We start from the raw sequence: 24,999 nt of genomic DNA, 5'->3' as shown, positions 1-24,999 counted from the left end.
CCTAATTTAAGGCTGACCAATTTCTCTATAATGTACTCAACCAAAAGCCTATGTCTGCAACCCTCTGGACTTCAAAAGTTGAGGGTAAGATTTGAAACTCAGAGCTGCATTTGAATTTTTATTACCTTTCATCTCTAGTTAGTCCAACTTTATAATTATCCTCTCTTGTTTTACTACTTTCTAGCTCATTTATGATATTTTGCATGGGCCCCAATTACCATGGCATGTAGGCATAGGCAATTTCAGTCAGAGCTATCTGTTGCTGCTTTTAAAAATGAAGCCTTGCAGGCTGTCCAGTAGCTTCCTGTCATGGAGGGGGCTGGTAAATATCACATTCACTGGGAGTAATTCATTGTCCCATTATTAAAACTAAATGTTTGGGTGGTCTATCAATAACACACAATCAACCCTGAGGCTGTTTGTACTGCCATGTTGTTTTGTTAAATCTGTTGTAAAAATTCTTCATTATTGATGTATTTCATATTTATTACTCCACTATTATTATTATTATTATTATTTATTACTCCACTATTACTCCACTATGACGTGTTCAATCTATTATGAATAATGACTTGTGTGTATATTTTTTTAAATGGAGGCTTTTTGTTCGGTGTACTAGTGCTGATAGGGATTGCTTTGAATTTATTTCTTTGACTCTGCAACCACTGTTTGAAATGAAAGCAATGGAACATAGGAAAATGAACTGAAACAGGCTGGGGAAAAGAGTCCTTACAACACTTGTGATATCAGAGGATATGACTGTTGTGGGTTTGTTTATGTGGAAGATAAGACCTTTAAACAGATTAGGAGAAGATGTAGAAATGTATAATAGGAGACTTAAAGATGCGCACAAGTGACATTTCCTTGCTACTTCGATATTCTCTTAGCAAAAAGCTTTGAAATATAGTTGTTTTTTCTTACTGCTAATGACAATCTTCTTATTCCATGTTTTCAGTTAGTTCTGTATCATCTTATTGTGTCCACATTCTACCCATTTTCTAGGCCCTGATCCTTCAATAAGCTCTACATTGGCAAAAAAAAAAAGTGAGATAAATTGTTCCAGAAAGAGAGAGATCTGTGAGGTTTTTTTTGTATTTAAACAGTAAAGATCCTTGGAGTGTTTGCTGGCATAAGGGGTTGAACAAACAAAGAGGACAGTGCAAAGACTCTATTGCATGGGTGACCTTTGATGGCCCCATTTGTTCAGTTAGACATTATCGCTGTTGACTTCATTCATTTCTCCATACACCAAGTGCTCTGCTGATGGGGGAAATTGCTGATTGCCTCAATGAGAGGAAAGAGAAACAGTGATGACTACCACTGCATGCCAATAAGGGGGAAAACAGTAAGTAATTGCTAGGCATGGATTCAGAGAGATCTCTGCTGGCATCATCATTCATTAGCAGGGTAACCTACTATGCGCAGAGTCTAAAGAAAGCCAGTGAGGGTGACAGCAAGGAAATAATGCTTGGGAAAGAGGCAAGTGAACGCACAGTATAACATTTAAGTTCCTTCGTAGCAGATGTTCTGACCTGGGTATTTATGCTGTGCTAATTATTTGCTCCATTATCTTTCTGGGTACACAAGTTAAGCTGACTGGTCTGTAATTCCCCGGGTTGTCCTTATTTCCCTTTTTGTAGATGGGCACTATATTTGCCCTTATCCAGGCTTCTGGAATCTCTCCTGTTTTCCAAGACTTTTCAAAGATAATCGCTAATGGCTCAGATGTCTCCCTCAGTCAGCTCCTTGAGTATTCTAGGATGCATTTCATCAGGCCCTGGTGACTTGAAGACATCTAACTTGTCTAAGTAATTTTTAACTTGTTCTTTCCCTATTTTAGCTTCTAATCCTGCTTCATTGTCACTGGCATTCACTATGTTAGATGTCCAATTGCCACCAACCTTCTTGGTGAAAACCTAAACAAAGAAGTCATTTAGCACCCCTGCCATTTCCGCATTTTCTGTTGTTGTTTTTCCCCCTTCAGTGAGTAACAGGCCTACCCTGTCTTTGGTCTTCCTCTTGTTTCTAATGTATTTGTAGAATGTTTTCTTGTTACCCTTTCTGTTTCTAGCTAGTTTAATCTTTTGTGCCTTGGCCTTTCTAATTTTGTCCCTGCATACTTACGTTATTTGTTTATATTCATCCTTTGTAATTTGACCTAGTTTCCACTTTTTGTAAGTCTCTTTTTTGACTTTTAGATCACTTAAGATCTCTTGTTTAAGCCATGGTGGTCTCTTGCTATACTTCCTATCTTTCTTACACAATTGGATAGTTTGCTCTTGTGCCCTTAATAATGTCTCTTTGAAAAACTGCCAACTGCCTTCAATTGTTTTTTCGCTTAGACTTGTTTCCCATGGGATCTTACCTACCAACTCCCTGAGTTTGCTAAAGTCTGCCTTTTGAAATCCATTGTCTTTATTTTGCTGTTCTCCCTCCTACCATTCCTTAGAATCATGAACTCTATCATTTCATGATCGCTTTTGCCCAAGCTGCCTTCCACTTTCAAATTCTCAACCAGTTCCTCCCTGTTTGTCAAATTCAAATCTAGAACAGCCTTTCCCTAGTAGCTTTCTCCACCTTCTGAAATAAAAAATTGTCTCCAATACATTCCAAGACCTTGTTGGATAGTCTGTGCCCTGCTGTGTTATTTTCCCAACAGATACCTGAGTAGTTGAAGTCCCCATCACCACCAAGGCCTTGTGCTTTGGATGATTTTGTTTGTTGTTTAAAAAAAGCCTCATCCACCTCTTCTTCCTGATTTGGTGGTCTGTAGTAGACTTCTACCATGACATCACCCTCATTTTTTACCCCTTTTATCCTTACCCAGAGACTTTCAACAAGTCTGTCTCCTATTTCCATCTTAACCTCAGTCCAAGACTATACATTTTTAATATATGAGGCAACACCCCCTCCCTTTTTTCCCTGCCTGTCCCTCCTGAGCAAGCTGTATCCTTCTATACCAATATTCCGTCATGCATATTATCCCACCCAAGTCTCTGTGATGTGAACTATGTCATAGTTGTGTTTATTTATTAGCATCTCAAGCTCTTCCTGCTTATTCCCCATACTTTTCACATTTGTATACAAACATCTAAGATACTGATTTGATCCCCCCCCCCCAGTTTTGTCCTGTCTCTCCCCTATCCCTGCCATGCTCCCCCCAAATTCCAGCCCTTCTCCCAGGTCTTTTTAGCGTATAACAGGGCCAGGGTGCTTTATGGCTGATAAATTGGTTTCCTACAGTCTAATAATTTTGTGTCTTTTCTATCTCCTCTCTTTTTTTTTGTCTCATAAAATCTACTCTTTGATTGCATATATTCTTCATGTGGAAGGTATTTGGGGAAAACACTGGAAGGTAGATCTTCACTTTAAAAGTACATAGAGAGAAAAAAATTGAAACTGGATTTTGAACATTGCAAAGTTTGCATATGTTTGGGTCAAGGCTTTTGGTTTCATTATGGAAATTGGGGCTAACTGGCAATCATATATTGCTGGAGATAATGAAGAGTTTAATAAGAAATGTTGCATATTTTGGTAGCTGTCACATATCTGCCAGTATAGTTTCCAGATAAGTTTGAGCAATCTATTCGCTGGAGCCACTTAAATGATCCTAATCCTGCAGCGTAGACTTCAAATGCACTTCATTTCTAGTTAAAAGGAAGTTTCCAGTTTAACGATCATATGAATTTTCAGTAATGTCTGAAATGCTTTTTCTTACATGCCATAGGAGCTGAAGAAGAATGTAAGCTAGAGCAGTGTTTCTCAACCGTTTTAATACCTGAGATTGGCTTGCTGCCTTCCTAAATTGTGTCAGGGAGATCTCAGGAACTGGTGCTGGTTCATGGACCAGTTGAGAAACACTGAGCTAGAGAGACACCTGACACCCAAAACACCAGTAGAATGAATAATTAGTAGTAAATAATTTATTCAGTGGAACTTGCCATATTTTCCTGTTGATGAATTTTCCATAAGCATCTTATAATTTTCCTCAAATGTATTTGTATCAAAACCCAAACATATATATTAGGAAATGCTGCTGCTATGCATTGTGGGAAATGTAGTCTGACTGGTGACTCTAGTTCCTCCAAACCATCAACTCCTTCTGATACCACAGCAGCATTTCCAAATACTTTTTTTGAGCGGGGGTTGGGTATTCTTTTTTTGATGAAAAGTCAACATTTTCCATAGAAACACACTTTTTGTGAAAAACCTTGTTTCATCGAAAATACAATTTTAATTAAAAAAAACAGTTCCAGTGGAAAATTTTCAGCCTGTTGTAGTATTCATCCAGCTCTACCAATGTTGCAGTCCCTAAATGAGAGTCTGTCTTACTTGAACTTTGCAAAATAGGTACAGCATGCGAAAAGCATATCACTAGCTGCGCTCTTCAGCCTTTATTTGTTGCTGGTAGTTTGAGGTGGACTTCCCCTTCTAAGCTGTGCTGAGGTTGTTTGGAGTGGGAGTCACACAGAGACTCACTGATGCCAACTGGCAAAGGTCTCACTGTTCCTTACAAGCAACTTTTGTCTCAGACCTGACAAACTCAATACCCCTAATGCACTACTTTCATGATATTTATCCATAAAAGGTGAGGTCTCTGCTGAAAGCTTGTAACTTATTGATATTCATAACCCTTGCAAGATGGGAGTATGTGTAATATTTAACCAATAATATAACTATATTGAAAATTATGCCCTCATGGTCTTGGAGTAAAAGTTAGTCGTCAGGGAATCATATATTTTGGTGATGGCCCATTCAAGTAGCATAGAGTTGTCACCACTCCCTGGCTAGCTGGCTACATAATATATTGCTCAGTGCGCCAACCCAGGAAAGTCAATGGAAAACTGTCAAAGACAACCTGTAAACATTGTAACTACCTGGAAGTGAAAACGGAATGATAGGACAGTGAGGGGAGCATCCTGTCTGGGAATAAAGACAAAAGACTGATTCATTATATCACAAGGTGGAGAATGACCCTCTGGATCCTTCACTGAGGAGGGGGCCTTCGTGAAAGACTGGGTCCTGGGTCCTTGGGGCTATCCAATGCTGCAAAAGGCTGAATTTTGGGATGAGAATCTACTCTGGTAGCTAGAAAAGGTAACTATTAAAATGTGTAAGCCTTAGTTCACGTTTTATGATTTTTGATTTGCACCTAACCATTTGTTCCCATCACTCATACTTATTTCTATTTGAATCTTTTGTCTCTCTTAAATAAATGTCCTTTTGTGTTATCGTGACTGAACTCAAGTGCTCTGTGTGATACAGGAGTAGTGGGCTAAGATAAAACTGGGTTACACTGTTCCTTTGCGAGCAGAGGATCAGGATTTCTGTGGGTATCCAGCCATCAGACGTTGGACATCACAGGAGGACACTTTGAAGGGACTCGGGGCTAGGGTGCATCTATTGTCAACTTGCAGGGCAAAGGCAGGGCTTGTGTAGTCCAGGAGTGTTTGAGTGCCTGACTGGCTGGTTGTGTTATGGAGCTAGCACCCAGGTGACACAGGTAAGACTCCCACACAACGGAGGCGGGTAGCAATGAGGTGACTCTCAGCCTGGGGGGCCTTGAAAAGCATTACAGTGAGCTCCAGAATTGGGGGGGGAGAGAGAGAGTGTGTGTGTGTGTGTGTGTGTGAGAGGGGGGGGGGGGGGAACAAACCTGGTCTCCCAGCCACAGTCACCAGTGTTATGAGGTGATGGGAGATCCTCCACAGGATCGCCCCCTTTCTTCTTCGTGGACACTTCCATCTTTGAGCCCAGCCAGGCAAAGGATGGGTCAGCATTCTGCAGCTGCTTCAGAGGTGAGGACATCTCCAATGGAAGGAGGAGCAGCCTTGGTGGTGACTGTCCATCTAAGGAAGTGCTGGCTATTTTGACTGCATCTGCTGCGGAGGCTGCTTCCTGTGGGACAGAGCTCTGCATTTGTTCTTGTGCTCTGTCTGTAAAAGGGCTGTGTCTCATTTTCTGTCTAGTGAGAAAGGCGTACACATAGCTACAAATTCAGCAGTCGGAACTCCTGTCACGTGCAAAGTATGAGGAGGGCTCTGGGTGCCATCCTTTCTCAGTTGAGCAGGGGTTGGGCTGGACGGCTCTGTGAGCACCCCTCAGAGCAGGAATGTCCCTAGGCTAGAACTACCACCAGGCTAGCCTCTCCAAAGAATGCAGGGCAGTGCCAGCCCCTTGCTATACCTGGTTGCTCCCCCCTGTGAAAGGCTTACACAATGACTTGCTGTTTCTTTTCCTTTAAGGCATAATCCTTTTCAGGAGTTCCTGACTGAACAGTGAACCACCAAGGCTATGTCTTTAAACTACCATTGAGCCATTAATTAGGTGCTCAGACTCATTAAGATACAGTCACTTTCTCTTTATTGCAGGTAAAGAGGAAAAGGTCAATGTTTCTGTCACAAAGGGGCTTCTTCAAACAGACATAAAATATTCAGTTCAGCACTGTGCATACGAATGAGGGAGGGCCTCGTCTTGCAGACCTTATTCAAGCAAAAACTCCCAATGAAGTACTGTGGGATTTGAGGTCTGGTAGGGTCAGGCCTACACAAATATTTTGTTCCTCAAGATGTCGTGGTCCTCCAGTGCTTCCAAAAGTATTTCTTTGCTATTGAAACATAGGTATTGTCAGGACAAAGAGGTGCATAATGTGAAATCCAGCTGCCTCACACAAAGCTGGAGTAAATAATCTTTGCACCGGGGGGCGGCCTATCTCGGGGCAGTGAGAACGGAGTACATCCTTGTCCCAATTTGCAGACATAGCCAGCCCTGCAACCCATCTGTAATTAATACAGGATGTCCCCTACCCATGCCCACTGCTAGAGTTTGTGTCTGCTTGGATTAGTGTAATCGTTGACCTACAGTCTATCTTAACTAACTCCCTTGTATATATGTAGTCCAGCTGTGTCTCATGCAGGCAGTGCTGTGTGCAGTGTCATTCTTACCTCATGCAGCAGAGCCATGTTTCCACCGCACTGGAGCCCTCTGTGACCCTTCTGTGATGGGTGGATTTTGCTCAGACTGATCATGCAACAATTCACTAGCAAATATGACCAAAAAACCCCCTGCCCTCTGTCTATAAACAGTTTACAGTACAGCATATCACTGTTTACCAGATGGGTTGATATTTACCACTTTCCAATAAAGCCTTTGCTTGTTTCAAAATATTTTCCCAGTTTTATGGCTCCCCTACAATCCAGGTATTACAATCCAGATGTTCCTCTTCATCTGTCTCCAGGGAGGATTCCATTCTGGTGGCAGGATGCCTCAAGCTTAACTCTTCCTACATACAGTTGGATGTAGATTTCAAACACCTCTAAGTTCAGGGGATGGCTAGCCCTGGTATTTTTAAAAACATTATAAAGACAAGGTATCACAGGCCTGATTTTTAAAATGGTAAGGTATGCCGCTGCATGCAGAAATCCATACCTAATTTACATGTGTAGTTATTGCAACTGTGCACACAAACTGAGTAACCCTGGAAACCAGTTCTGTGCCCTCAGGTACCTGGTTTGTGTATGCATCTAGTCAATTTAAACCTCTAAGCCTGTATGAGGAATGAGATCTGGATTTTTTATATCAAACTAACCCCAAATATGTGACGTGTGACATGGGAGCCAACATGAATGCACAGCTTGCTGGAACTGTCTGTCTAACTGGTCAGCATTTAAATGTCCAAACTGGCAGTAAAATGGATGTGCACTATATTCCTTTTGCTATATATGTAAGGTTAGTGCCTTGGCAGCACAAACTAATATATCTGAGTGAAATACAATCATTGGTAAGTGCTGGGAAATTATCTATGCTTAATGGAAAAGAAAACCTATTTATGTTTTTTAATGTGCTGTTGAAGAACCAGTTCCCAAGTAAATATATTTTAAAAAAGGAATTAGGATTTGTTTGCATAATTACAGCAAGAGAACTGCTATGTATGCACAAAGTAATGACAGGGAAACAAAATTTGTTTCTTTCTCATTCTACGTTATCTGCATATCAGGTTGGTTTGCTCTTTCTGTAAGGCTGTCTAAGCTTTCATAAACTCATTGAGGCAGAAAATGGTTCATTACAGGTCTAAGGTGTGTGTGTGTGTGTGTGTGTGTGTGTACGTACGCGCATGCATCTGTTTTATTGACTATGCTAAAAACATATGGTGGTGTAAGAGCCAAATCATCTCTGTAATTAAAACCCAAGGGTGGCTGGAAGTTGAGGGCGTGATTCAATAGGTGGCACTGACAATGCCTCAGCATGTTTTTAGAGGTGATGTCCTTTGAATGGGATGTAAAGGGGAGACTCTGTAATACATTTTTATAGCGTATAGTATGGGGCCAGTTCCTCAGCTGGTATAAATCAGCACAGTCAATGTAATTACATCAAATTTACGGCAGCTGATGACCTGGCCCAAGCTGTTGTGGCCTGTGTGTCTTGGCCAAATTCCAATTTGTGTTTAAAAAAACCCAAACAAACAAAAAAACCCCACTAACAACAACAAAACAAACAACAATCCCTCCCTCCCCCCAAAAACAAACAAACAAACAAAACCCAAAAACAAACCAAAATAAAAAAGACCCAAACCCCACACAGGGCCAGACCCTCGGCTGGTATAAAATCGACATAGCTCCGTTGATTCTGCTGATTGTACCTGCTGAGGGTGAGTCATTTACACTTTAAAATGTGCTATGGCTGTGATGGAGTCTGACTGACACCAGCTGTGGAACTGGCCTATAAACATTTCCCTTATAGTTTCAGTTGCTTATGACAAACTTGCTCCTTTCTTGTCTATCCTAAATCATCGCATATTATTGCTGTGAAACAGCTGCCCTTTTTGACTGTCCGTCAGTAGAGGGCGATGATCCCTGCTCTAGATTTATGGAGGGCACTGCTCACGCTATAGGTGAATTGCAAATATGTTCCCATTGCAATCTCCTGTAATGCTTTCCTAGTAATACTTTTCCGAAACATTCATGTTGTGGGATGAAAATGTTCATCTCCAGTCCCTACTTGAAACAAAAACCACTGCAGTTAGCATCTTGAACCTTGGCACGGACATAGGTCTGGTTTAGGATTGCCGCTCAACACTAGTACTAGCATTTCCTGGCTGAGATACCCAAAGATGCCTAAGGGATTTGGATGTTTAATGCAAATTAATGTAAATTGGGAGTTCAGATGCCTTATGCAGCTTTGAAAATCTCAGCTCTGACCCTTTATGATTTTTAAGAGCACATTTTGCACTCTATTACATTCTCCAGGCTAAACATTGCTAGGTAAATGTAAAGGATTATTATTTTACTAGGACATCTGCATTCTGCCTATGCTAACATTCCCCCTTAATGAAGACCACATGGTTGTTTGTTTAGCTCCTGGTGTAGTGACTAAATTAAACCTGCAATCCATCAATCATGAACTTGGCTTCTCTGAGCATTCATCATTCTGAGATGCGGAAGGTTTTAATCCTATTGTTCTTTCAGAGACATCTTGTTGCTCTCTGAAAAGAAAGAATAGACCAAGTATTATAATGAGTCTTTTTGCTTGTTTTTCATGTGCAGGGAGAAGATGCCATTCCACCATGTAACGGCTGGCTTGTTGTACAAGGGGAACTATCTGAATCGATCACTCTCTGCTGGCAGTGACAGTGAACAGCTAGCTAACATCTCTGTGGAGGAATTGGATGGTAAGGAGCCTTGTTTGAGGTGTGTGTGGGGTGGGGGAATTAGACAGTAGGGAAAGACAGTTGTTGGGCCTGCATTCGTTTTATTAGCTGCGTAATCTTAAATTTACTTGAACGCTATTCTGACTATGAAGCAGAGAATAAAAGGCTTGTTTGAAATGGTATAGCTCACCAGATCTAAAATGAGGGAAAGGCCACAGTCTAAAAGTTATGTTCAGATCTCAGGTCTGCTTTTAGCTTCAGTGTCTGTCCTCCCACCTGGAAATAAGGAAAGAACTTTTAAAAGAACAAGAACTTTCTGTATGGGCAAAATTTTGCAGGAGAAAGTTAGATTAATATTTTGGATAAAGATGCCTTTTCCTTTACATAGGAAGCTGCAGGGCCAGCATCTGTCTTCCAAAATGTGTCTTCTCATTTGCTATATGGCCATAAAGCAAGGAGGTTTCAGTCTATTTATATCTATTTTGACAGATATATAGATGTGTAGAAGCTGAATATGGCTCGGGGACTGGAAAAGTGCTTTAGGATTAACTTCCGCAGGTCGATGATTGAGGGCATAAACCAACCTTTAATTAAAGAGGGTTAGAAAGAAACTTTCCTTATGGGTGGATTGTCCATAACTACGTACTGTGGGGTTTCTTGCACTTTCCTTTGCAGCATCTGGTACCGGGCACTGTCAGAGATAGTGGGCTAGATGGACCTTGGGTCTGATTCACTCTGATGGTTCCTCTTTTCTTGCCCAAGTAATTGCTAACCATACATGCTTACTGTTTGATGGCTGTTCTGTGAGCAATGTGGAAGAAGTTGAAGCTCTTGCTTTACTTCCCAGTGAACATTTTGTACAAGCCATGATTGTAACAGGACGTCTCTGCAGAGAACTTAATGATTCAATGAGCATGGAAATGGAGCTAGATAGAAACCATCTCTCTAGAACAGGAATGCGTGTATCCTTCGAGGTATCCCTCTAGGTACCCCTCTAGAAGCGTATTTGTGGGGCAACATGTGAGCAAGCCAAACACTTTTGCCAGTGTTTTATATGTTCTGGGGGATAAATCAGATCTCACTTATAAGCTTGGCAGGTCTATTTGATCTCTACCCTGTATAAGTCAATTTTGCAAGTTGTACATTAATTTACACTAAGAAGAAAAAATGTACATTCCCCAAATATATTTATTAAAATGGTTTTTTCTCCCAGTGTGAAATTACTATACTCATTAAAGGTAAGAAATATACAGTACCTAATATAAAACACTTTAAACTCAGTTTAACTAAAAATGTTATTTAAGGTACGTCACTTAAGGGAAATGTGCAGATTCTATAGCCTCACTCTGTGTTATTCATAAGTGACAATGGAAGTTTTGATGAGTTTGGCTTGGTTGATAATATCACTGAGCTGGCTTGCCCATTTTAGACTGCAATAAGGAAAAATAATGTGAGTAGGTGAAGTTTAGATGAACTGCCCAATGCAGACAAGTTGGCCGTGAATTAAGTCTTGCTCAAATGCAGCTCTGGAGGACTTCCTTACTGCACACTAACCAGAGCATTCTCATTTTAACTTCCTCTACAACTCTCAGACACCTACCTCCTAGTGACCGAGGAGGAATTGCAACTTATGTATTTAGAAGATTTGCAGCAACCAAACAGAAAAGCCAGGTCTCTGCTCTGAAGAATTTACAAACTAAAATGTTCATATCAGCGTCAGACATGAAAGCAAGCCCTGCCAGTGCAGTGTGGCCTCTGTGTCACTGAACTGGAGTAATCTGGCAGTGAAACTGATTTAACTGGCCCAGGGAGCCGGGGAAGAGGTGACTCCTCTGATCCTGTAGTGGCCATTCACCCTCTGGGCTGCTAGCACTTCAGGGAAAAGGGGGCCTGGCTGGTGGAAGGGAGAATGGCCAGAACGCTGTTGAGATGTGCTGATTCTCAGTTGTATTTTCACTGCTCTCAGGCTGTTTGCAGTTGGCCTTCAAGCTGCTCTAACAGGGAAACCAGCCTTGTACAGAACAGTGACAGACCAGACCTTTACCTTCCCCAGCCTACTTTGCAATTGGGTCACACCCCAGTCAGTTAAAATTCATGCACGTTGTAACTGGGTGGACTCCATTCTGATTTCACAGGCTATTTGTTGGTCATCACAAAATTCAGCCCAGCAAGTGAAGGTGCCTGGTTTAAATAGAATCAATCTGAATAGGAACCACTGGGTGTCTATATTGGTAATTAATATGAAATGTCATCAATAAGTGCTGGGTAGCGAGTTTATAAAACCAGTGGCAGTCGCTATGAATGTTAATACCCAGTCAGCTCAATGTGGTTTGTGCCTTATTGTAATTGTGTCTTTGGACCAGAGCGTTGCTTATTTCATTCATCTCTGTTCACAAAGGATATCCCACTCATTCTTCAAAATACAGGAGTCTGGGCTCTTCTGCTAATTGCCCATTTATTCTTTAGCTGTTAGACACAGACTTCTTGTTAGAATTTAGTTATAATTTATTGACAGCATTTTACTTTACAAACACTTATTTTCAAAGACTTTATAACTTTGCCATGCGGATATGTCCCAGTTTTTAGCCCAGCGGAAGTGATCTCAACCCGGGGGCATTTTTTTTCTTAAACACAAAATTGGTGCTAAATTGATTCAGTTCCTCTTAAGCCATAGCAGCACAGAAGGATTTCGTAGGTGGAAATGCTTTCCTGTGCACTATGTACTAAAATATAGCTTAGTCATATAAAAAACCCACAGAATTCCTTTTGGCCATGGTTAGTTTTTTAACAACAGTTAATATTTTATTATTTATTTGTGTTATTGTAGCACCTAGGAGCCCCAGCCAGGGACCAGGAGGCTACTGTGCTAGGTGCTGTACGAACATAGCACAAAAAGACCATCTCTTCCCCAAAGAGTTTACAGTCTAGAAGTATGTCTACACTGCTAGTGGCTCTGTTGGTGCTGCCTAATAGATGCCACGGGATCGATTGAATGAGCAGGTCTCCGCTGCCCACTCAATCTCAGAAGCGCTCACTGGTTGATGCCTTAAATTGACATTCCCCTCCCTGCCAAAAAGCATAAGGCTGCGTTGACCGGAGAGCGTCTCTCGTCGACACAGCGCAGTGGAGGCACCGCGGTAAGTCAAAGTTAATAAGTCGACGGGAGATACACAAGCTACATTATGTAGCTTGCGTATCTCCCATCGCCTGCTGCTGGCAGTGTAGACCAGGCCTAAGTAACTATTTTTAAGATGTTTTAACTTTGGGCCTTGGTGAGGGCATATGGGAGTAACACTGATGCACTAAACATGAATGGCTCCATCACAACCTGTGTAACATTGTAACAAATTTGAAATTAATAATACATGCTGGGATTTTCATAGGAGCCTATGGGAGTTAGGCATTGAACTCCCATTGACTTTTAATGGGATTTGGGTGCCTAAATCCCCTTCAAAAATATCAGCCACATATGCTAAATCATTAAAGATTGAACCTTCTTCCATAAAATTTAATGGAAATTTGGGGTGGAACTTCTTGCCTAAATATCTATCTGATCTGTCAGGCTTCTCGAGCATTATCCTAGTATCTAGAGTGTTTGGTTCTATCCCATTCACTTCTGTAATGGTTTTTAAAAAGTGCATGTGATAAATTACTACAGTGATGAGTGCAGTGTCAGAGCCTAAGTAGAACCAAATAGATTCGAATGTTATTTTTATTGTGGGATAATGTAATGAATTCAGATTTGCATTGCTGTTATGGGGTCCACGGGATCATACAGTGCAGTACGGTCTGAACATCAAACAGTTTAAATTGCACAAGGTTACATATATTTTTAATAATAATAAGGAGCAAAGGTGTGCAAAGATTCTGGGTTGTAGGGTGAATAAGCACATCTTAGAGTAATCTGTCCACGTGCCCAGGCAATTCTTACACCTCTTTTCTGGCTAGTCATTCTCTTCCCATGAGAACTTCTCAAACTTTTGTCAGCCATCTGTCTATTTTAAATGTGTTCTCTTTTGTACATTCTGCTGTAAATATTATCATCACAGCAAAGAACAGAGGCTGAAACAATAGTTGGTTACTCTGTTGATTCTTTGTCTATTCCTCATAGTGTCGTTTGCTATTTGTGGTCCCATAGTAGCATGAGGGTTTTGAGAAACTCTTATGGTTGCAAAAGAAATGAACTCATGGAAAGCTGCATTAGGTGTTATCACAATCTGTAACTCAAAGTAAATAACAAAGTTGAAAGTGACATGCCATCCATAATCTGGCTCTGCGGGATCATAAAGTACGGGGCAGGTTTCGGATGAATGTTTTATGCATTATGTTCAGCGTGAAACCTTAAATTAAGGCTAGAGCAACTGCTTTAACTATGAATTTCCTGACTATTGTTGATTCATTTTAGAATCGTAGCACTATTTGCCCATACTTCCTTTTAAAATCGGCTGCTGCCTTAACATTACAAATTGCTAAGAATATATGTATTTTTTTAGATAAAAAATCAGGAGATGGAATCATCATTGCAAGTTTGAGTCATCCACCCACACAGGCACTATCTAAAGGGTATCGTCAGCAGGCAAAATGTTCCCATTGTAAGAGTTTGACAAATATCACCTGAAGGGAAAATATATGTATTTTAGGTAAACTTTGTGAAGGTGTGTATATCTCACTCTCACACACACGCAAGTCAGAACCAGAAGAGCAACCATTAGGGTGGGAAAATGTCATCATAACTCATAGGCTGGCCCAGGTCACAGTAAAATCAATGGGAATTGGATCTGAACCTTCCATGTCACTATGAAGCATAGGAATATATGACTGGACAGAACCTCATGGGTCATCAAGTCCAGTCACCTGCTATCACAGGCAACCCCACCATAATCCCCTCGTAAAATCCATCTTAAAACCAGTTAGGCTTTTTGCCCATACTGCTCCCTGTTCCAGAGCCTCACCCTTCTGTTGGTTGGAAATCTTTTTTTGATTCTCAGCCTCAGTTTATTCATGCCCATTTTATACCCATTTGTTCTTGTGCCAACATTGTCCATCATCTTAAATAACTCTTAATCCTCTTTGGAATTTACTCCCTGATGTGTTTAAAGCAACTTGAAGCAACAAGGTATTTCATCAGCAGATTTAGATCATATGGCCTCTGCCATAAAAGCTTAGCTGTGCCTGTAAGACCTGCTCTAGGCTGTGGATTTGCCCCAATTACAGACATCAGCCTGGCTGCACTAGTGCAAGCTCTGTGTGTAGTCAAGCTGAAGGAACCTGCATCAGTACAAATCATGGCTTTGCCTGTCCAAATTAGGATTGCAGCAGTGGAACTATAGTGATGGCTGTAACTGGGGAAAATCCCCAGTCTTGATGAGCTTTAGGTCAGGTGGACTTTAAGTGAAGTGCTCTAGGGCTTTTCCTGAATTGGAGGTCTTCCTCAAGGATTATTTTCTTACATCTGCATGCACTGTAGCACCTTCATTACCAGACTTCCAAATTTTTCATTGCAAACTCTCTGCTATGGAATGGGAGCAATACTTGTAGAAGCAATTTTAACCAGGTCACTTGTATGCTGGGCTGCTGCATCTGATACAACAGTGAGCGGCTTTAGAGTATATTGGAAAGCAGCTCATGCAAAAATTAAACGGCCTGATTAAATGATGTCCATATGGATTTTGCATTTAGATGTTGGCTCCCATATGCCACTAATCCAGGCAATGAAAAATTGGATGAGGATATATTGAAGCAGTAATCATTTATAAAGAGTCAGAGTTACAGCAGGACAATAAGGCATCAAGATTATGGAGATTATACCACCAAATAGGCTATTTTGGGAAGCAGGAACTAAAACTCTGGACCCCAATTCTCACCTAACTTTAGACACATGTCTACAAATTTTGTCCATGGTTGCTGAAGTTAAGGCACAGGTCATGCTTGTTTACTGTATAGTGGGGTGACTTCAGGGAGGTCAGTTTTAATGCATTTCAGCTGTGTTCTATGCCCTGCATCTGCAAAACACCGAATCACATGCTTAACCATAATACCATCCCTGTTCAGCAAAGCGCATAATTAGGTGCTCAAGTCCCATTGAACTGCTTAAACATTTTGCTGCACTGGGACCTGATTTGCTATTGGCTACCAAGAGGGTTTGATAAAAAGGCTGTTGCCTATCAGAGATGGGAGCCACAGTATTGTTCCCAGAAGTTCGACCCTGAACATGATTCTTTTAGAATGTGCCTGTTTTGTGGCTCCTTTGACCATGCTGATGAGTTCTGGGTGGGTAGAGAAGCAGTTAGATTCTTGCTAGTCTAAAAATCAAACTGATTGATTGCACAGTATATTTACAGATGAGACTTATTGTTGCAGAGTGGGCTGCTTTGGTGTCCCCAGACAGCGTGAAACTTAAAACACTTTGGAGAAACAATGCACTCAGAGGGAGGGAAATCCAAAGGGGATATGTCCTGTTAGTTGCTTGGTTGACTCATGGAACAACACTGAGTGATTCTGCCTTTCTTAGCCTTTTGGCCAAGGAAAAAACCACACAGAGAAGGAGAGGGATTAAAGGGAAAGATAAGGTCTGGGTTTCCAAGGACCTCTTCTGAAATGGCCAAGCATGACACAGAAGGAACTAAGCTGAAATGCTAGCCATGTTCATGTGTCATTAAAGGCTGGTGCTCAAATTAGCAGCTTTGATGCGTTGCATCGAGGGCAATAGCACAGAGTTTTCTCAAAAGCCCATATTTCAATGCAAGCTCTGGGAGCAGCCTGTTAATTAAGTGAATGAAATTGTATAAAGCTCATTTTCTGTTTCTTGGAATGCTTGTAAAGGAGAGGTTTTATCCGAGGATTCCCCATCACAAATGATTGGGGCTGAAAATGGAATAATTTAAGTTTTAAATTGTGTTTAAATATGGTTTGATCTTTGTGGATATAAAGCCACGGAGTGATGATGACGATACTCCCTGGCTGACCTGGGGTGCATCTGATTTCTGTGGGGCTTTTCTTTCCAGTTTCCCAAAGATTTTATATATATATATATAATATGTTGTTTATATACATATAAATAAATAATATTTTAATTACAGTGTGCATTTCTTCAGTACCCAGTTGTTTCAGGTTTGAAACAACCTCCATTTAAAAATCACGAATACTGGCACAGTGCTGATAACCTCTGTATAGTATGAATTGTAAAAAGCCCATAGAATGAAACCCACAGGAAGAGTCTACATGCACACAGAGAGGTTGTGGCTACCTGTTCTGGCTTGTGTTCTTATTTACTGTGGGCTAAGGTTAGAGAGAGTTCATTTAAATGAGACAAAAAGAGGACACAGCAGTGTCCCAATCTATTTTATCCTCTATAAAATTAATACGGGGTCTATACATTCCAGTGTTGTGTGGGTGTGCTTTAATATTTATGTGCTGGCTAAAAGACATTGGGCCTAATTCTCCATTGTGCTGCAGCTTGTATAGCCATTTACAAGGGTGAAAAGTAAGTAGTAAAATCTACCATTCTGATCTGATAGCATTCTACATCCACTTCGCACAGAACTTTAATGAAATCCTTGTGCTGCAGACAGACACAATTACTCGACAAATCTCTCTTTTTCGCACACTCACAGGGACTGTAATTCAGTTCCAGAAACACAGGCCTCTAGCACTTGAACTACAGGAGCTTTAGCTAACAGGTAAATAAATGACAGGTCCCAGCCACTCACAGGCACCATCAATCACTCAGACACACAAAGCCAGAATGACACAACACTGACATTAAAAGGAGGTGGGGCTCTGTAGGGAGCCTCACTCCTATCTTCTAGGCTGTGGATTCTGAGAGTAGCAGGGAATGCTGTGGTTAGAGGGCCAGTGCTATGCTTTATGAGGCACTAAGGCCCCTCAGCAGACAAGTGGTAAAAAGTTACAGCATGGAAATTGTGGAGCAGCACAAAGCAGCTGCGGTTTACAGTCTCAGGTGTTTTACTGCCTGGGCCCTGGATGGCGCTTCTATATTTTCCCAACTTGGCAGGATGCTAAAGTCTAAGGGCAAACCTCATAGTGTTTGTTTATGTGCTGGGGAAAGGGGTGGCAGATCCCTTGCGTTAAAGGGGGAAATGCTTTCTCTTCTTCCCAGAATGACCCCTCCCTCATAACACCAGAATCCTTTATTGTGAAGCTCATTCATCTTGGCTTACTGCCCCAGCAGTCCGTTATAAAGGAAAAGTACAGTAACACACATCACGGCCTTCTCTGAAGGGAGAGCTCTGACAGAGAGAGAGCGTATTAATAAACTGACGATCAGTTGCCAACACTTTAGAATTGCTAGGGACACCATCTGGAAGACAATTAGAGAGGTTATGTTTGCACTCTAGCTACATCGCCGTAGTTATTGGCACTGACTGGTCGGTGGGCAAGTCCTTGAGTGTTACCAGGGTTGGGTACCCTCAGCAATGGATCTGAATGAGGGTGGTTTACGAGAGTGGGCCAGTCTATTGTAAATAGCAAGGATGGAACCTCCTCATGATATAGGGTGGACATTGTTAACCCTCTGTGTACAAGACAATTGTTAGAAAAGACCTGCAGTTTGCAGTAAGCCACTTTTACCTCATTTCTGTGTAAGGTTATTTATTTTAATCTCTTACTTCATACAGGAGAAGAGCACTGTGGAGATAGGCGTATGTCTCTTTTACCAGAAAAGCATCGTTGCTATGTTGAATGTTCCCTCATGTGAAGTGAATTGTTGTGGGCAAATATTCCTCTGCATTATTGTAAACAAACCCAACTCATTTTAAAGCCTGATTTTTTTGGAGTGGCATTATAACTCTCTCTGCATTGCCTGAGGACCTGCGTGCAGAACTGCTGTCTGGCAAACCCAGATCAAGTTCTAACTATGCTATACAAGTCCCTTAAATCTGACAATGACACATTTATACCACTTTAATATAGACTTTTAATTTTTTATATATATATTTCTAATCTAGACCATTAATTTTCCAGGTTCCCTCCAGTTCTTTGTCCTAAAGCTATGGCTTGACTGACAGCTGCTCCACAGGGAGCATGATTCTGGGCACATGTTGCTCTAAAACTCAGTAGGCCTGATCCTTAGTTAGCAGTAAAGCCCCTTATACCCATCTGGAGAACATCCTCTGCACAGATAGCCTTTCTCTGCTATAGAGCTCACATAAGGGAGAGAGGTAGAGGGAGTGCATTGTTCTATGGCTATTCTCTGCTTCCCAGGCAGATTGCTGAATATGGGGACTCAAAGGTGGCTTAAAGCCACCTTTGCCTCCCGTCTCTTGTTCCTTTCCCAAACACAGAAACAAGGGAATTGAGGATTGGGGCCCATGTGTTTAGTCAGTGTCAGGTGCCTACATCCAGAACTATTCAGACGCTCAGATCAAGGTGAACATTTTCTAGCATCCCTCCTGTATGTTTCAGACACTGCGTGAATTCATTTGTTGTTGCTGGTTGCTGTTGGTTGGAGCGCCTCTCCTTGCTTCTGGTCTCTTGCTCCCTGGGCTGATAGGAGCTGGGGGTACTGCATGGACACTGATTTCAGTGAATGCACCCGGAGATAGTTAGAAGGAATAGCCTGTGAAAATCCTGAAGATTTTTTTCCATCTTACAGAAAACACCATAGCAGTGACCTTTTAAAAACCTCCCTCTTGGATCCTTCTTTGTCCCTATCTGACCATTCTTAGTGGGCTGTTGGCTCTGCTTGCAACTACTTTCATGAGAGGGTGTCTCCCTCCTGAGCTGCAGGTTCAATGTGAGGAGGATCGGCAGCCTGGTGGGAACAGCAGGAAACCAGCTGACTGAAGATTCCCATTTTCACTTGATATTTTAGAAACAGGGGCCACTGTGTTTCTAAGTTGCCTTGGGCAAATCTCTTAGCCTCTCTGTGCTTCACCTTCCCCATTCATGCCTGAATAAATCTGTATTAATACTCATCTCATTCAGGATTAGTTAATTATGGAGGATTCTCCTATCACTTAGACCAATTTAAACTGGGAGTAACTCCAATGAAGTCAGTGGTGCTAGACTAGTGTCACGCCAAGGAAGTGTATACAAGGATACTCAAGCCCCCAATGTGCTATGTAAGTGCTTATCAAATGGCCTGTTCCATTTTCTATTCTACATCTGTTCTTATTCCGACTGTCATCTATCTCATTGCTTAGGGCCTTCATATCTTAACCAAAGTCCTGGGACTGCTGCAGAGTGTACTCAGGAAGCTCAGACAAAATGCTCTGGTGAATCTAAGCCAGAGCTAAACTGGAGCAAATAGGACCTTAAAGTTGCAAAATTCTGGGGCAAAATGAGACTGCATGAATGTATGAAATGAGGGAAAAGGTTTTACCGGCAAAGCAGCAGTTAGGATGCATATTTCATGTTACATGGGGAAATGACTTCTGTTCAGTTAGCTGTACCCAGTCAAGGGCTCCTCTGTGGTACTTTTGTTCTAGCAGGGTTCCTTCTCAGAATAGTGTGCACTGTAGTGTATCAATTAGCCAGCACACTTTGCCTGTTTCCCTTTCAGTTAGCATTGTTTTAAATAATTAATGCTTTGGAGGTAAACTATGTATTCCTGCTAATGCTGAGAACTAACCTTGTCTCAGTCTGTTTGCTGAGTTGTCTGCTTTTGGTGCCCCTTAGAGTTTCAGTGATCAGTGTTTTAGCCATGCTGAGTTAGCTCCCCATGTTTTTCAGCATGTCAGATTTAATCAAGTTGTAGGAAAACCTAAGTCAACTTCCTTAAGTCCAGAAGAGTCATCTTCCCAAACTCACCGCTGTCTACGATTAGACATTGGTTCGTCACGATGTTTAAGTGCATTTCATAAAGCAAAGATAAAGGACAGATTTTGCCTCATTAATAATTAGGTCTGGCAGCTACAGAACACTGAGAGCCAGGACTTCTGGGTTCTAGTTCTGCACTGAGACTTTGTGAAAGTCCTTAATTGCTCTGTGCCTCATTTTACCTAATTGGAGCACATGTTCGTAAGAAGGGCAGAATAATATTTATATCCCTATCTGGAATGCTATAAGATTTTACAGGTGTAATATTCGGAGGAAAGCTCCTTTTCAGCAAAATACTTAACTTAAACACGCCTTTAATGGGACTACTCACATGCTTAAAGGCTTAAGTCCTCTGCTGAATTGGGGTCTAAATGAATGGCACTGAGCAAACCTCTGCTTTGCATTTATCCCAGGAGCAGAGGAGATGGAGAGTCTCCAGAAATCCACAGAAAGCTTTGCCTGTATCTTCCACATGATCATTTTTAAAGATCATTTTTTTGAAAAGTCAGATCAAATGTCTAGGTTAATGTTAACGACTTCAGTTTGACTTTCAGGGCATCTGTTATGTGATATCATAAAGCATCTCAAAACCTGCTGTGTTATTGGTTGGAAGCCATCGCAGGCAACTGCTGTCCATAAATCTGTAATAACACGTTTTGATTATGATCTCTTCCCCCCCCCCTCCCAGTTCTATTTACCCCACACTTATGATAAAGTACATTTGTCTTCCTGAGGGGGCAGGGCTGTGACTCATGTCTCATGGTTGGGAGAGCTACGAGTCACTTAGCAAAGCATAGATCCAGAAGAGAGAAGCTAAGTACACTATGCTCAAAAGAGTAAAACTAATCGAGTGCATTGAATCTTGTTCAGACCCATCTTTCCATTCTCCCTGCAATTACAAAGCTGTGGGAAGCATGAACTAGCTGTTGTAAAAGCTCCGTATCCCAGTTTACCTTGCCAGGTCATGGCATTGAGAGTGATGCTTAATTGAAGGCAAAGGAATGGGAAATAGAAAAACACACGGTAGCTCACCACAAAATGAAATAAGCAATACTGTAGATGTGAATGGCCAGAGAAAGGAAGCTGGGAACGTCTCTGTGTTGTTTGAAAGGAAAGGGGCTTTCTTTTTTTCACTGAGTGAATGCACAGTAATATACAGTGAAACCCACACGGGGCACCCAGCTCCTGTCCTAAACAGCCAGTAAAACACACACAAACACCCGATCATTTTGTCAGAATATTTGCAAAACATTGAGAAATGGGGAAGAGGATAGGGATGGAAAATTGGGGGCAGTTAAGATAGGAAGTGAGTGGGAGCCACCAGTATAGTGGCTGAGGGAGCTTTAAAGCCAGGGGAGAAAGAATACTGAGGAAGGGGAGAATCATCTGTGGGGAGGGAGCAGGATTGTCTCTGAGGGAGTGGCCAAGATTCTTGGAGGCAGTTTAGTTGGAAGACCAAAGCAGGAACAGAATATGCAGGGAGGATATAGAGTCAGAGCTAGGAGGGGGAGCAGGGAATATTGGGGGAGATATTTGGGATAGACTGTTCTGGAGAACGTAGATGAGGGGGCGGGTGGTTGGTACTTGGCTAGGTGTGATGTCTGACCACTCAGGCTCCATCCTAGAGGCACCCCTGAGCAGTATGAGCTGGCAGCTAGGACTGTGTGCAGCAGCTTTTTGGCTTGTGTAGGATTGCGGCTACATCCAACTGTCAGACAGATGGAGGGGCAGAAACTCAGCTGGGAGGAAGTTTTTCCTGCCCTGACTGGTTTCCAAACATCAAAGGGTATTAAATGGAAACCCTTTGAGTTCTGAGTTTGCTTCTTCATAGCCCATGAATGTCAAAGAGGTTGCAAATATCACCACGGTTAATATATCACTTGGTGGGTATATGGCTCCCTCCATGTGAGAATCTCAAATACCTGACAACCATTAATCATCCAAATGGAACGGCAGACCTGTGTGTCAACCAAGTATCTTCATCATCATTTCACAGAGAGGCACAAAGAGCGTTTGAGCACCTTGCCCAGAGTCACATAGCAGGTGGAAGGCAGAGTTGGGACTAGAACCCAGAACTGTTAGTTTGCTTATAACAGGTTTTAGTATGTATGCCTGGATTAAGGTATTTGTCATTTCTGCACTAACCCAGTGTAGTGGTTCACTGGGTTAACCGTTTGCCTCATTTCACTTCAAAGTTGGCACATGGTCAGTGGGAGAAGCAATTTCTCTATGTGGTGTGTATATATATGTATATATGAATTCTCCACTCCAGCTCTATTCATAGCAGATGGAGTCTAGAAGTGGAAACGATGCAAGGTCTGCAGTAGAGATCTGTAGTGCTGACCAAAAGGAGAATCTTCTCAGTAGTTTGTAAAGTGCTTTGTGATCTTTTGGCATCAGTAATGCTATTAAATTGTAGGATAAGTGGGCCAAATTCACTGAAGTTAGTAGGATGACACCAGGGATGAATTTGGTCCAGGACTATTAGCAAAATCCACCTCTGAGTGAAATTAAAATGTTAGAAATTACATTTCTTTTTGCATTCAAAGATCAAGATGAGTGCACATCTATGGTGCATATAGGTGTTGCTGTTACACATAGTCTTCCAAGTTCTTTTTCTTAGTGTGTGAGTTTTGGAAAGATAAGGGGTGTTAGTTTTGTTATGCAGGATTCAGTAGACAGGGAGTTGTGTGAACAACCAGAGAGTTTGCTCTCTCTCTTGCCCTTTGATTCAAATCAGTTGTTTCCTGGGAACCAGGCATTGGTGGTAGGCAGAGATTCCTGAAAGAAGGAATTGCCTGTCTGCTGTATGTGACCACCTGGGTTCCAGGACTAGTGTATATAGGTAAATAAAACAAGCTATACTCAGAATATAACTAGACTCCAAGTCACTGATTTCTCTTCCACAGGGAATCTGACCTGCAAGGCCCTTGGCATATGCTGCTGGTTAGCAGAAGGGCAGCTATAAGTAGAACTAAAAAGGAATTGGAATTGGAATGAATGTTCACATGCACTATTTTTGCAGGACTTACTCAGGTCTAAAGTATAAAGTGTTCATTAGAAAGTTTGCATCTTCCTATATATGTAGACAGCACCCTGGTATGTTGTAGAAACTGCTGTATTACAAATAATAAAGACAGAATAACTAAAGCAGATATTTTTTATCATTGTATACTTCCCGATCTTCAGTAATACAGAGCTGTGGTCAGTCTTAATGTTTCGCATCTTTTCTTCAGTTTGTTGAGAAATATGTAAAAACTAAAATAATCCCTCAGTAGTAAAATGATATCCAGGCTCATTTTCTCAAATCCACGTCTTTATAGTATCACTTAGGGGAAGTAGTGCCTCTTTTTGATAATGCACTAGAACACAAATATGTTAGCAACATCTGGAACCGGGCACTTCTAATTACTAATGAGATTATTCGTTTAGGCAATTGTCTACAGAAATTGATTGGGAAAGACAGATCTCATTACCTTTCTTTCATCTAAATCTAATGCATATCCAGAGTGTTTCTTGAATAGGTTTGAATAGAGAGGGGGAAAATATAACTGTTAGCTAATCACTGGTATTTTTTCCCTACAGTTGAATCAGTTTGGTGCCTTTTTTCTCCAACAATTCTTAATGTGAAGGTGGTGTCAGCTGTGCTCTGCAAGTGCAGCTAAGTCTCTGCCTTTGAACCTACTTTTCCAAAGCATGTGATGGGTAAGATGCCTGTCACAAGGACTTAAATTTTATCTCTGACTGCTGTGGAGGAAAATAAACTTTTAGTTCAGTGCTGCGGTCGGAGAAATGGAAAAATATTGAGGGAGCTGAAGGACCCAGCAGCAACAATAATCTTTCCCTACCTGGCTTCTTGGGATTGTAGCTTTCTGAAAATTTGATTATCCCCCTTCCATAAAGCTGCATTGATTGCCTCACTTATTACTTTATAATAATAATAGATATAATGACACCAATAGTTGGGTACTCTGCAGATATTGAATTTGGTGCCTCTGGCTCTAAAAGCATGGGTCCCTGTTATCTGTGCTAAAGAAACAAATCCATTAGCTTGTGGGCCATAGCAGACTCTATTTATGAACTGGCTGGAAATTGTGTTATGAAAACACTGATCCGTCAAACCCAAAATGTTGAGCAAAAATATCTCCAGTTTAGTGAATTTTCGGTGAATGAAAGGCAGGTTTGCATGGGAAACCTGCCAGATCTCTGGGCTACTGGGGAGGTTTCCGGGGTCTGCAGCTCTGGGGCAGGCAGCCATGCCAGGGCTTCCAGACTCCCAGTCATATTGCTGGGAGCCCTTCCACCTGCGGGGTGCCCTGGGCCGCAATCCCTAGGACTTCCAAACTCCTGTGCCAGCTGGTAGCTGTGAGAAGAATGTCAGTTTCACTCAGCAGTTGTCAGGTTCCTAGGAAGCAGATTTTGTTTAGGAAATACCATGTGTTGGTATTACCAAAATGACCTTTTTTCAGGATTTTTGATTGGTGGGAAAATTTAAAAAAGCGAAATTTCCTGCAAAGTGGAGATCCTGCATTTTGCCAGCTCTACTCATAAATTTTTTTATGTGGTCCAGCCAC

The 24,999-nt window shown here is 41.6% G+C and overlaps 1 protein-coding gene across 4 annotated transcripts in view; it reads left to right on the top strand.

The window, feature by feature from the left end:
• Window positions 1-24,999, top strand: part of CALN1 (calneuron 1) — a 269,840-nt gene that overhangs the window by 110,509 nt on the left and 134,332 nt on the right. For 3 of the 4 annotated variants that reach the window (XM_067537934.1, XM_067537932.1, XM_067537935.1), the window contains exon 2: window positions 9,543-9,667. In XM_067537934.1, the coding sequence (XP_067394035.1) occupies window positions 9,550-9,667 (118 nt within the window). In that variant the 5' untranslated portion in view covers window positions 9,543-9,549. Of the gene's footprint in view, window positions 1-1,258; window positions 1,346-9,542; window positions 9,668-24,999 lie in introns of those variants that run through there. The other variant, XM_067537933.1, reaches the window with a different exon arrangement.

Source organism: Emydura macquarii, unplaced genomic scaffold, assembly GCF_026122565.2.
Source record: "Emydura macquarii macquarii isolate MOO-44397 ecotype Brisbane River unplaced genomic scaffold, CSIRO-AGI_Emac_v2 contig_450, whole genome shotgun sequence".
NCBI lineage: Eukaryota > Metazoa > Chordata > Testudines > Chelidae > Emydura > Emydura macquarii.
This window is presented reverse-complemented; position numbering and strand designations above follow the sequence as displayed.